Raw genomic sequence first — 12,409 nt, forward strand, 5'->3', positions numbered from 1 at the left:
AGTTAAAGCAAAGGGACCTGCCATGTTCTAGCACAAAGGAGATGAAAATATAGGAATCACTGTGCTCCAAGCTAAGGGCCTGTTTGGGAGTAGGGGCTAAAATTTAGCCTTGAGCTAAAGTTTAGCCCACTCAAAAAAAGAGGCTAAAATTTAGCACCCATGGGTGTTTGGATGGGAGGCTAAAATTTAGCACCTAATAGTGAAAATGACTACCATACCCCTGCTTTTGTCCTCCCGCCCGCGCGCGCTGCCCCTCCCGCCCGCGCGCATGCATGCGCTGGCCCCACTCGCTGGCGCCCCTTGCATGCATGCATGCTGCGCTGGCTCCACTCGCTGGCGCCCCTTGCTATGCATGCGTGCTGCGCTGGCTCCACTCGCTGGCGCTGCTTGCATGCATGCGTGCATAGCGGTGCGGTGCTGTGCCGTGCCCTCCGTTCTCCTCCTTGCACTGCATGCATGCAAAGCGCTATGCCTTTCTTCTTGTTTCTTCTCCACTCTCTTCTTCTCTTTCTCTTTCACTCTCTTCTTCTCTTTCTCTTTCAGTCATACACCAGTGCATAAGAAGGGAATTTTATGTCTATTACAATGTCCAACAACTCCAAAATTAAACTACAAATACATTATCATTACAACATTGAAATCAATTTATCTAGACCTATTGTACAAGGCATGAGCTATTTCATCTCGAAATGCATTCATGTTGCTATCTTCTTCTTCTACTTGGGTACTTGTCTCACCTCCTCCGCGGTTTGAAGTTCCGGGCATTGGGACACCATTTTCATCACAATCGTACAAATCAAATTCCCTATCGGCAACACTATTCTCTCGGATAAAATTGTGAATTGCCATGCAAGCCACAATAATTTTGCTTTGCTTGTGCATTGGAAAACTTGGTATACCCATCAGTATCCTCCACTTCATCTTCAAAACTCCGAATGACCTCTCGATAACATTTCTAAGGGATGAATGTGCATAATTAAAGGTCTCTTGCATACCTCTGGGCATTGGACCATTACGAAACTCCGGTAGATGGTACTTCGTACCCTTGTAAGGTGATAGGTAACCGGGACGGTTTGGATACCCCGAATCAACAAGGTAAAACTTGCCTACAAACAAAAGGCAAACTTGTTAGGTAAAAACAAACTAGAGAACATATAGGCAAAAAAACTATCATATAGAAACAGTGTACCTGTAGGAGGATGTGGAAACTTGTCACCGTATTTTTCTATGGCATCACTGAACACTCTCATATCATGGACCGATCCTGGCCATCCACTAACAACAAATGTAAACCTCATGTCGAAGTCACAAATAGCTAACACATTCTGTGAGGTATACCCGTGCCTGTTTGTATATTGCATGACCTTTTCACTTGGCACCACGACTGGAACGTGTGTCCCATCAATAGCTCCAATACAGTTGTTGAAATACGGAGCAAACCGAGGGTTGAGTAATCTCTTGTGCACCGTCTTAAATTCAGGGTCCTGTGGCCTAATATTATGTACTGCTAGCTTAAGAACAGTGCCTAACACTTTGTCGAACGTACGGCTTATTGTCTCCAACGACCTCACAAATCGATCCTCAACTTGCCTAAGTGACTGCGGTGCACCTAATATCCATAGGAACATTCCTAAGGCCTCCACTGTTGACATATCTCGAGTGGCTCTCAAACCATATGAGTCAACTAATAGATCATGAAGTTGATTAAATAATGGGCAACTCATCCTAAACATGTTATAACAAGAGGTCGGATTTGATAATGTTTCTGTTACCCATTCAATGCCCGTCACTGATGCAACCCTCCTTGGAGCTTTGTGTATGTAAGATTCGTAGTACATACCGAGTGTTAACATCATTTGGACGAACTCCCGATTCCTCTTACGACAGTGCAATATGAGGTATGGATCCTGACCACATGTAACCATATTTCCCAAATAATATGACCAGTAAAACGAAGAAGCATATTCATTGTTGAAACCATATGTATAGTAAACAAACCAAGCAAGTCTTCCAGCACACTAGCATTTCATATTAAGAGGTGTAAAGTACTTGGGAGGATTGAGTAGCTGACATATACAAACATCTGATTATCAGTCAACAGATATTCACACTACTGAATACGAATGTTCAGATTATCACAAACATCAAGTTCAGTAGCGGAGCTTCAAATGAATCAACATTCAACATTCCAGGACTTCAGGTTTAGATAATTACCTTTGAAGAGCCAGGAAATATCACTTCCACGCCATCAGCAACCTCTGGCGCGTATCCTTCGTCAGCATACACATAATCTTCATGGTCACTGCCTCCACGTCGACGACGGCCACCCACACGTCCACCGCCGCGTCCACCGCCGCCGGCAGCACCACCAGCAGACGCGGAACCAATGAATAGGTTCCTAGTCGCCCGCCCACGACCTCTGCTACCGCCAGTGCCGCCGACACGGTTTGCACCACCACCTCTGCTTCTCGCGGCGCCGCATCCTCTGCTCCCCCCGGCGCCGCGACCCTTGTCAGCACTTGCGCCGCCACCTCTCGTGGCGCCTCCTCCTCTGCTGTCTCCGCCGCCATTGTGGGCCACGCGAAGCCCGGGTGTGCGAGCACCGCCCCCTCGAGCAACTCCGCCGTGGTCACTCCGGAGGATGTCGGCGTACGAGCTGAAGGCGGGGAACTCGTCGACCTGGGAGTTCAGATCCAAGGCCTGCATCCCGGATCGTGGTCCTTGATACGAATCCGCCTGGGAGTACAGGTCGAAGGCGCCGGAGGGGAAGGCCGGATCCGGCTGCGAGAAGTGGTCGTCGCCGTTGCCGTCCATGACGACGCGCTGCTTCTAGATCTGAAGCTGGGGCGGAGTGGGGCGCGGCGTGGAGTGGGGCGCGAGGGACGGACGGCGGAGGAGGCGCGGCTGAGGGGGCGCGGCAGAGGGAGCGGCGGCGGAGTGGCGACGAGCCGACGAAAGGAAGGCGGCGTGGTGGGGAGGAAAAGGAGGGCGACAAAGGGGGCGCGGCGGAGGGAGCGGCGGCGGGGCGGCGGAGTCGCGTCGGCGGATGGAGCGGCGTAGGAAGCGGCGGAGGAACCGGCGTAGGGAGCGACGGAGGGAGAGGCGAGGGGGGGCGCTGCGGATGGATGCGGAGGAGGAGGCGCGGCGGAGGGGCGCGGAGGAGTGAGTGAGGCGGAGGGCGCGGCGGAGGGGCGGCGGAGGCGCAGCGGCAGAGGGGCGGCGGAGGCGCGTCGCCGGAGGGAGCGGCGGATCGGGCACGGCGGAGGGAGCGGAGGAGGGGGCGAGATCCAGACGGGAGGGAAGGGAGTGGCGGCGCGTGTGCGGGAGTGGGAGGAGACAGGATGGGGAAGGGAGTGGGGGTACCGGTGGAAATATGAAGGAGGGGGACCACTTTTAGCACTTGTAGTCCATTTTAGCACCTCTTGAAGGGCTAATGGATTATGGGGGGGCTAAAATTTAGCCCCTCCATTTTAGCCTAGGTGTTTGGGAGGAGGAGAGGCTAAAAGTGACTAAAATGGGGGTGCTAAATTTTAGCACCCCCCTCCCAAACACCCCCTTAAGAAATACCACAGATATCACACGAGAAAGAAAAAAATAGTCCCTAGAGCAGTCCTATACACCAGAGAAAATGCAGTGCTAAACAAATACTCTGATCCCAAATTCCAATACCAGTCATCTCAAGTTACAGAATCTATGTAGAACAATAGATACGGTTAGTATGAAAAACGTGAACCTGCTCATCTCGGACGCCTCGCGCAAGGACGTGGAAAGCCCACCAACTCCATCTCCGGCATAGCAAAACTACAGCCACAACAAACGGTAGATAATTAGGCGCAGGCAAAGCATATCTCTAAACGTAGTCTGGATGCAGGAAGGCTCTAAAGCAAGCCGTGATGCCACTGTCTTGAATAAAAGGAAGCAATATTGATTGTAGTTTTGTATATTCCTTATCTCTCTGCCTAGATTCATTTACATGGCCACATGGAACAAATATTACTACCTGCAGGAGCGCAGATCAGCCGACACCTCACTAGTAGAGAACTGACTCATGTTCTTGATCTTGCGATCCCCTCTCCTACAAATCTACCACCTAGGTAACCTCCTAGTGGACTGTCGGGCTACTAAATTCGACAGTTGGTGCGCCAGGTAGGGGAGATCGTGAGATCTCGGTGCAGCTCGATGGCATATGGCACCGGCGTCGTCTTCCCCAATGGCATGAAGGACTTCATCACCAACCCCATCAACATTCGCTTTGGCACGATGCCAGTGGATGCCGCCGCTCCGGCCGTCAACCTAGCACTCTCCACCGAACCCACGTCCGATGGATCTGCGTTGGAGGAACCGGCTCTCCAGCCGACTGTTGTCACCTTGCTGTCTCAGCAGGTCGGCAGACTCACTCTCACCACGGGAATTCCCAACCTCCTCCCGAGAACCCACCCACCCACACCTAGTGATCTGATCGCGGGACAATATCGCATCAGCAGTGCCATCGCGGAGTCTATCAGCCTCTTGAAGAGGCACTGTGTCCTACCAGGTCGGCGCAGGGTCCGCCCCGCGCTCCCTTCAGCCTAAAGAACTTGGCCAGCTCGTTCTCCGCACGGCTGCCCAACCTGTTTCAGATCTGATCTGAAGGAACACCAGAACCCCCCTAGTTCCCGGACTATGGTGTGTTCCAGGTGCCTCGCATCACCTTAACCCCAAACTCTTACATGGAAGAGGGCGACAACTACTCCACCACACCAGATCGCGAAACCATCGTGGTCTTCGCCGACGATCCACCCGTGGATGGCGAAATCAAGTTGGCGGAAGGACGGCGTGAACAACTAAATGCCAACCGTGCGTGCCGCCGATAGCAGGAGCAGGCCAACGCCACGCAGTAGGCCCAGCCGCAACAACATGGTCTCGATCGATAGCTGCCCCCCACGGGCAACGACGCGCCTGGCGTAGATCAAGAACGCCAGCTTCCCCCAGAAGGAGGCGATGCCGAAGCTCACCGCGATCACGACCGCAGATGACGCCGGTGCCCTCTGTGTGCTCGGGACCTGCAAAGGGACTTCGAGAATGTTGGCCACGATGTTTTCAACACCCCCTAAGCCAACCTTGGGGCAGTCTTCGCTGAATCAGATCACCTTCCGGAAACCAATGCCACTCGCCGGCTCCATGCCCGTATTCGCACCGCCAACGCCCAGCTCGAGGACCAAGCGTGCAGCCGGTCGTCTGGATCCAGATCCACATCAACCCGGCACTCCCGAAGCCGGACTGCTCGTAGCAGATCTGGCCATCATCATGGCAACCGCGGAACCATGCAGGAGGTCAGCTAGACCCCGTCTGCGAGGAGGAGGTGGAACAAAATGTCAACAGCGCCAACCCACCGTCCAACGATGCAAATCGCCCGGCCAACAATGCCAGCCCACCACCCAATGATGCAAATCGACCGGTCAACGGAGCTGACCCACCTCCTTACCGCAGCAACCGCAATGACCAGCGTAACCGCGGTAGAGGGGACCGCCAGCCCGACCTTCGGGAACAACTCCGCAATGGGTGCGAGGGGCGCGACGTACGCGACGACCTAAACAAACGACACCACGAGCGCGAGGAATCCAAGCTCCGTCGTTGCACCGAGTATGATCATGATTACGGTGCCCTCGGGGCCATAAACAGGCTCCCTCGCGACGTAGAAGCATAGGATCGCAAACGCCATGAAGAAGAACTGCGTCACCGCACTGACTACGACTACCAACATGGCATGCCAGAAAATGCCTACGCCCACCCCAAGCATGGCAACGACGACCGCCTCCGGGTGTAACCGGTCGCCTACAACCTTGATGACGGTGAAGACATGGCGATCGATGGCTTCGCCGCCTTCACCGAGCGACTGAAAGTTGTGGAATGGCCCGGAACCTTCAAGCCGGCCATCAACAAGTACGATGGCCGCTCTGACCCTAGCATCTGGCTAAGGACCTACAGCACCGCGGTTAAGGCTGCAGGCGGCACCTACGACTAGATGGCCGCCTACTTCCCAGTGGTCATGGGCCCTGCGCCCCTCCTGTGGTTGGAAAACCTCAAGCCAGGTAGCATTGACTCGTGGTGTCAGCTCTCTAGAGCCTTTACCCAAAACTGCCAGGCTACCTACGCCGGCCTGGCAACACCGACAACCTCGGCCACATCCGCTAGAAGAAAAAAGACTCTCCGAAAGTACACCAATTGCTTCTTCGAGAACCGCAACAAGCTCGCTGGTGTCGAGGATAGCGATGTCATCAAGTACCACCGCACTGGTCTAACCAACCAGGTTTTAATCTACAACTTTGTTAAAAACCCTACCCTAAAATCTGGTCTAGAATTTAAATTACAAATTGCCAAAGAACCTTAATCAATTCTGGTTTCAACACTGAGTTTTTAAAGGAACTTTGATTTACTCTAGATTTGATTTTAGTTTTTGAACCTCTTCCACTTCAATCCAACAAAGTGTTAATAAGAAAAGTTGTTAAAAAGGTAAAACTCTACAAGTTTTAGTTTAACAAAATTTTAAGTTCTTATATAAAAATTCAAGTTTTGTATCAATCCTCTTTTTGAGCTAATTAACGGCAAAATTGACTTTTCACTTGCTAGATTAGTGTCTAAGCAACTTATTTGAGCTTAACCAAGTTTAGCTTATCTAGAGTTGTTACAGGGCAACGCGGAGCAGGGAGCTCCATGGCGGGCTCGCTCGCCGGCGTTGGAAGCAGAGGAGCGGGTGGAGGGGAATGGCGCAGGGAGCGTCTCTTGCAATGCATTTGCTCCTTTTATGAGGCTAGGGCGAAGCGGGGGAGTGAGGCGGGGGTTCTGGCGCTAGCGGATGGGACCGGAGGGGAGCGGAGGGAGAAGGACAGGGCAGCCGGGCATTAGTGGAGCTTCGCGGCGTGCCATTGGCTGCATAGCACAGAGCTTTGAGGAGAATCTCCTGGCGATTGGCCTGGGGAGATAGGAAGCGCCCTAGAGCGGCTTTGCCGTGCAAAGGGATTGGCGAGCTGCGGCACTGTTGGGTCATGTCCAAGGTGCCGGTTGGCGGAGGGAGCTCGGCCCATGGCCAGCGATGTCATGGTGGGCGATGGCATCCGCGGGCAAGTGTGGGCAAGGCACGGAGTGGGCGAAGGAGATACCGTGCCAGGGGGAGAGGATAAGCACGGTGCAGGACTGGGCAGCTTGCCCTCGTCCTGTCTCATCGTGGCCGTGGTTGGGCGAGGCGAGCTCATCGGTGGAGCAACACCAAGCGGCGGCGGCGCTCTGGGTGTCGCGGAGCGCGCGCTCTAGCGTCGCGGACGAACGTGCAAGCGTGCGAGGAGCCGAGGTCTAGGCGCGTTTTTCTCGGAAAAATTAAAATGAAGTTGCATATCTCCCAATGTAACACTTGTAGTTCAAACTACCCTCTAAAAGTTCTAGAAAGTCACTAGGCACAAATTCGAGCTAAATTGAGAGATATTTGGTCTCGAAGTTTGTGGGAATGCTGGGATTTTAGACTTAGCTGAAAATCGAGTTTTAGGCTGAGTTGACAGTTTTGGCTGATTTTAAATCAAAATTTGAAAGGGTTCTGTTGAGTTTAAACTATAGGTATCCTAGAAACATAAAGATTACCTGAGAGTCGGCACGGATGAATCTGATCCCCTTTCCTGGGTATATCTTGGCACCACTGAAACGGCATAGCTCTGTCCTGTGTTGACACAATTTATCAAATAAGTAATGGTTTTTGCATTTTATGACAAGGAAGTTCAGAACTACATACTTCAGAACCATCTTCTCCGCTTTAACAAACCTTCAATCTTCCTAGGAAGGCAATGATATTAGAATCTACAGTTGCAAGAAGTAAAGTAAAATTCAAGACCCCACAACAAGGTATCCAACTAACAAAGGGTAAAACCTCAAATTGAGATTCAAGATGACATTAGAATAACAACAAGAGCAATAAAAGCAACGACAAATATCTATAGCAGCGAGGACAAGTGATCCATACTACTAGGACGCATGATATCAAATAACACATTAGCTAGGAGGCATATGCTAATGAGCACCGCTGCATGTTTACTAACACCGAAGCTAATCTATCAAGACATTACATCCACATAGCACATGTAACAGAAGTAGAAAACATCACGACCGTATTGCTGCTAATTGCTAAATAACACGGCCACGGGACAACGGATCATCTCCAGACCATAACAAATTACACTCGCTCGTAGCCTACAAGAATCTGTATAATTAAGCCCGCAAATCTCGGGTTCTACCTTCTACAAATGATCTAAAATCGCCGTGCAACGTAAGACAAATTGTGTACTGCACAATGCACATCCAACATAAGAATCAAGCAGCCAAACAGGGATCCAGAAAGTTCAGGAAGGATCGGAGAACTGGACTCACCGACGTCACCGTGGAAGCAGCAGGTCCCCGGGTGACGCCTTGTGAGCTAGATGGTAGCCGCGCCGCCGTTGCTATTTCAGCAGGGATTTGATGTGGATCAGAACCGTCCGATCGGCGCGCCAGGCAACCTCTTCGTGGGCCGGTGTACCTGTAAAAGCGACCGCCTGATGTGAGATGTTGAGCCGTTTAGATACTGCGCAGAGACGTCACTGGCTTCACAAAGTTCGTAGATAGATACTGCGGAAATCAGATTCAGCAACAGTTTCCCCAGACACATACAGGGGATATGACACTTGGTCAAATGAGTAGGAAAGTTTTGGGCCGAGCAGCTAGCGTCGTGACAGTATTAGGCCGAAATCAAAGGAACAATGAAACCAGCCCACGAAATGAAGCGAAAAACAAAACCCAAAAAATAAATTTTTGTTTGACCGCTCTGTGTGTAGTCCCCACCCCCCCACCCCCGGTTCCAAGAATGCGCAAGTCACGGCCCATACTGTAGGCCTGCTGGGAGGCGGCGATTGATTCCGCGTTTTCCTGACGACCGGCGTTGAGCTGAGCTGAGCTGAGTCGCGTCTAGTCCACGCGGCCTCCTGCAGCTGCAGTCACAGCCACGCTCGCCGGATGGCGCACGGGCAGGGCCGGCGCTGCCCCGGCCGTGCGCTCCTGCCCGCTTGTAACCTGTCTGACAGGCGTATAGCATCAGTGGTCGGCGGATGCGCTTGCAGGCTGCTGCCCACCGACCGATCGACCGACCGACCCGATTCGTGCTGGCATGAACTTCGACTGCATTCTGCATACGTGGCACGTCACGACCGGACAGGTTTAAGAATTTAGGATCTGCCGGATCGGCTTGGCGCCGACAGGCAAAGATTCCTGTGTGAGCACTGCCATTTAATTTTGTTCAGGGACTAAAGGAAGGGCCCCAGCTCCCCCTCTGAATTCTGATGGCCTGGCTCCGATGGTGTTGTCGCTCATCCTTCTCTCGCCTTGACAGCATCAGAAGTTTTGCAACGACGAACACAGGAACCCAGCCAAAGCCATCATGAACACGAACTCATGAAGGCGCGCGCTGTCTCGTGGTGTAGGAATTAGGATTGCATTTTTTAAAAACGAATATATAAAAAAAAATTGAAACGAAATTATTAGGATTGCATTTGCACGGCAAGAAACTGGAGAGCTATTTCCAGCCATGAAGTCACGAGGACTCGCTGACTGTAAAAGGCTCCCTGCTTTCCAGACATGGCTCAAGGCACGCGCTAACGTGCATGATCATTCAAGCTTCGTCGTAGCACTAGAGATCGACTGCACGTCGTCAGTGGTAAGACGGCCGCGCTATGTTCAGACACCAGTCAAGCTACTGAGAATGCCACAATGCAGGCCGCCCTCCCGAGAGTCCAGAGATTTACAATTCCACATATATTTTTTTATTCAAAAGTAGTTGCATTTTGTTTTGTTGGCTCGAGTCCAAACTGCGGCTAGCATTTACAGATTACAAACACAACACGATTCACGCTAACTCTTAACACGGCTACTAGTTACGGACAAAGCATGTATGATCCATGCATGCCACTCTGTCTGACCGTCTCCAGGAAAAAAGTAGTAGCGAAGAAGTTGGAACACGCAAGGAATTATAAGCTAACTAAACCGCGTTCTCCATCATGGCCCTGAACTCGCGGAAGCTGATCCTGCCGTCGCCGTCGGCGTCGTGCGCCGCGATCATCCTCCGGCAGTCCTCCTGCGCCGCGCCCTCGGCCATCCCGAGCCGCCGCATCACGTTCCAGAGCTCCCCGGCGCCCACGAAGCCGTCCTCGTCGCGGTCGAACACGTAGAACGCCTCCCTCAGCTCCGCCTCGCTCGCGACCTTGCCCTCCAGCAGGTCGTCCACCGCCGCCCACATCGCCGCGCACCCGCCGCACGCCTTTGCATCGTCGTCACCGGACACCAGGCGGAGGCTATCCATGACCGCCACGACGTCGGAGCGCGACGCGCCCCTCTGAGCGCACCGCTCGCAATGCCGATGCTGCTGCCGTGGGGGTGCCACGCCGCCGCTGTCGTCGTCCAAGACAACGACGCTGTCGTCGCGGGCCAGAAGACGCACGACCGCCAGCGACGCCGAGCGTATGCTCCTGCTCGCCGAGCTGACATTGTCGAGCAGAGGCTGGAGCTGGATGAGCACCATGATCAGGAAAGATGACACCGACACGATGAGGCAGCCGTGCTGATCGAAGACCGTCGGCACTAGGTCCAGCATGCTCCGCAGCGCCGTGTGGCAGCCCTGCCGGCCGATCAATTGCTCCTGTGTTTAGAAGATCCCTGGACTCCTTGGCAGCTTTGCTCGATGGAACGGGCTAGTGTCATGTGTGTGTATGCGAGTGTTGTGTGGACAGTGGACCTGTGGGCTGTGGCCTCGACATGCTTCTGCGACAGATATATAGGGGGGGCAGTTGGGCGAGCCTGTGCTTCGTAGCTTTTGGTTATGCATCACAGCATCAGCTGGCGCGTGCCGGCAAACGTAGAGCAAGTTCCCGGCAACCGACGAGGAATATGCAGGGGCCCATTTTACAAGTCGCGTTCTTATCTGCCTTTATTTCTGTCGGCTTCTGTGCAAGACTTTGGGCTGGTATTTGTTAGCTAACTCCACTCTCTTTTACTTCTGTACCAAGCAACAGTACTGGATGCTACGGTAGATCCAACCAAGTAGGCAGGGCTTGAAATTTCCAGGCACTTGTACATGCCGCGACGATGCTGCACCAACGGCGCGGCGCAGACGCGACGCATAGAAAAACAGGCCACGAGATGGAGGAAACCCTCCTGTGCGGAACGCGTTCGGCGTTGACGGAATCGACCGTGCTACTGGAGTCTCTGGTGGTGAGTTCAGTTCCGAGTCCAGGCAGCATACCAGCCTGGCCATTCGGTCGCCACTTAAAATTGGTTAGGTGTCGTTAGTGTACGGGTCGTCGCAGAATCCTCTAAAGAATTACCGACACGGCCGTCTAGCGCATGCGTCGATCAGGTCGTTTCCCAGTGCAGGACGGAATGAGCTCGGACTCGGGACGTTTCGTTTGCTAGCTCTAAAGTTTCAAAGAAATGCTGGTTTAGAAAACATCTCTCACTGAAGCGGAAAACCGTGAAATAATAACAGGGCAATTCGAAACACCACCGGCCCATTTGGCTCCGGACTTGAAGCTCGTCCAGGACGGGATGGACTGGAATCGGAGCAGATACGGTGCCGGACGCAAACGCATTTCCACGCATGACCACCGCTTGACCTGCACAGCGTCGTCTACACGGGGCAGCCGTGGTGTGCGTGAAGAACACTGCCTTACTTTGCAGCTCGCAGTTGTCGCCCTGCTGGGAGCCTGGGATGCAATGCAACTTCGAGCACTTCCTCGTCTTCTTTTCCACCCAACTTTCCAGGTTCGGTGATCGAGTTGCAATTATTGGCAGGCGCAGCTTGGCACAACGGACAGGTGACTCTGGAATTAATCCTGCGAACTACGAATCCATGCGGCGGCAAACGCCGAGTCGTTTTCGTTATCCAGTAGCAGGAAACTTACATGAAACTTTCCTCTCCTGAGAGTGCAGGTGAGTCGCCGTTTACTAGCTACTTGATCTCCAGCTCCAAACGGATCCATTCTCCATCCAAGAAAAGCTTCAAATGGACACAAACTCGATCGTGGCGTTAAGCTCGAGTGCGTCAAAGGCACTCCAAATGACCAAACGTGACCAGTACATGCTGCGCAGTGCACGGTGAATCAGGCACGTCCTCCCTCCAGCTGTTCGTTCTTCCATCATCGCTGCCGTGGGAGTTGCAGACGTATTTTACCAGTGCGTACTGACCGTGAGCGTTCGTCAAGCATTGCGGCTATATATGGCGTCCACGGATTCCTGGATGGCCGGAAACCGGCAGATAATCCCTCGGAGTTTCGGATCTCTTGGTTTTATTTCTGATGATCAACGATAGGATCGCCAGTCAGGGTTGTGCCCCGCACAATGGGGTCGGGTCCCGGTCACCGTC

At 53.0% G+C, this 12,409-nt stretch overlaps 2 protein-coding genes across 3 annotated transcripts; both read right to left on the reverse strand.

Moving 5' to 3' along the window:
- Positions 1 to 537: 537 nt before the first annotated feature.
- Positions 538 to 3,128, reverse strand: LOC101781991 (protein ALP1-like). 2 transcript variants are annotated; one of them, XR_215754.2, is made up of 3 exons: positions 2,215 to 3,128; positions 1,190 to 2,066; positions 538 to 1,106 (listed from the first exon to the last, which is right to left on the reverse strand). XR_215754.2 is itself a non-coding variant. In XM_004981239.2 (3 exons), exons 1-3 carry the CDS (start codon positions 2,812 to 2,814, stop codon positions 646 to 648), a joined length of 1,779 nt encoding a protein of 592 aa, XP_004981296.1. In that variant the 5' UTR covers positions 2,815 to 3,123; the 3' UTR covers positions 538 to 645. The 2 variants fall into 2 exon arrangements, 1 of the variants encoding a protein (XP_004981296.1); XM_004981239.2 differs by having other exon boundaries at positions 1,190 to 1,907; positions 2,215 to 3,123.
- A 6,668-nt stretch (positions 3,129 to 9,796) lies between these two features.
- Positions 9,797 to 10,812, reverse strand: LOC101784010 (probable calcium-binding protein CML43). The gene has a single exon (XM_004981242.4). It carries the CDS (start codon positions 10,640 to 10,642, stop codon positions 10,031 to 10,033), a length of 612 nt encoding a protein of 203 aa, XP_004981299.1. The 5' UTR covers positions 10,643 to 10,812; the 3' UTR covers positions 9,797 to 10,030.
- Positions 10,813 to 12,409: the final 1,597 nt, after the last annotated feature.

This window comes from Setaria italica, chromosome IX (assembly GCF_000263155.2).
Source record: "Setaria italica strain Yugu1 chromosome IX, Setaria_italica_v2.0, whole genome shotgun sequence".
Taxonomy (NCBI): domain Eukaryota; kingdom Viridiplantae; phylum Streptophyta; class Magnoliopsida; order Poales; family Poaceae; genus Setaria; species Setaria italica.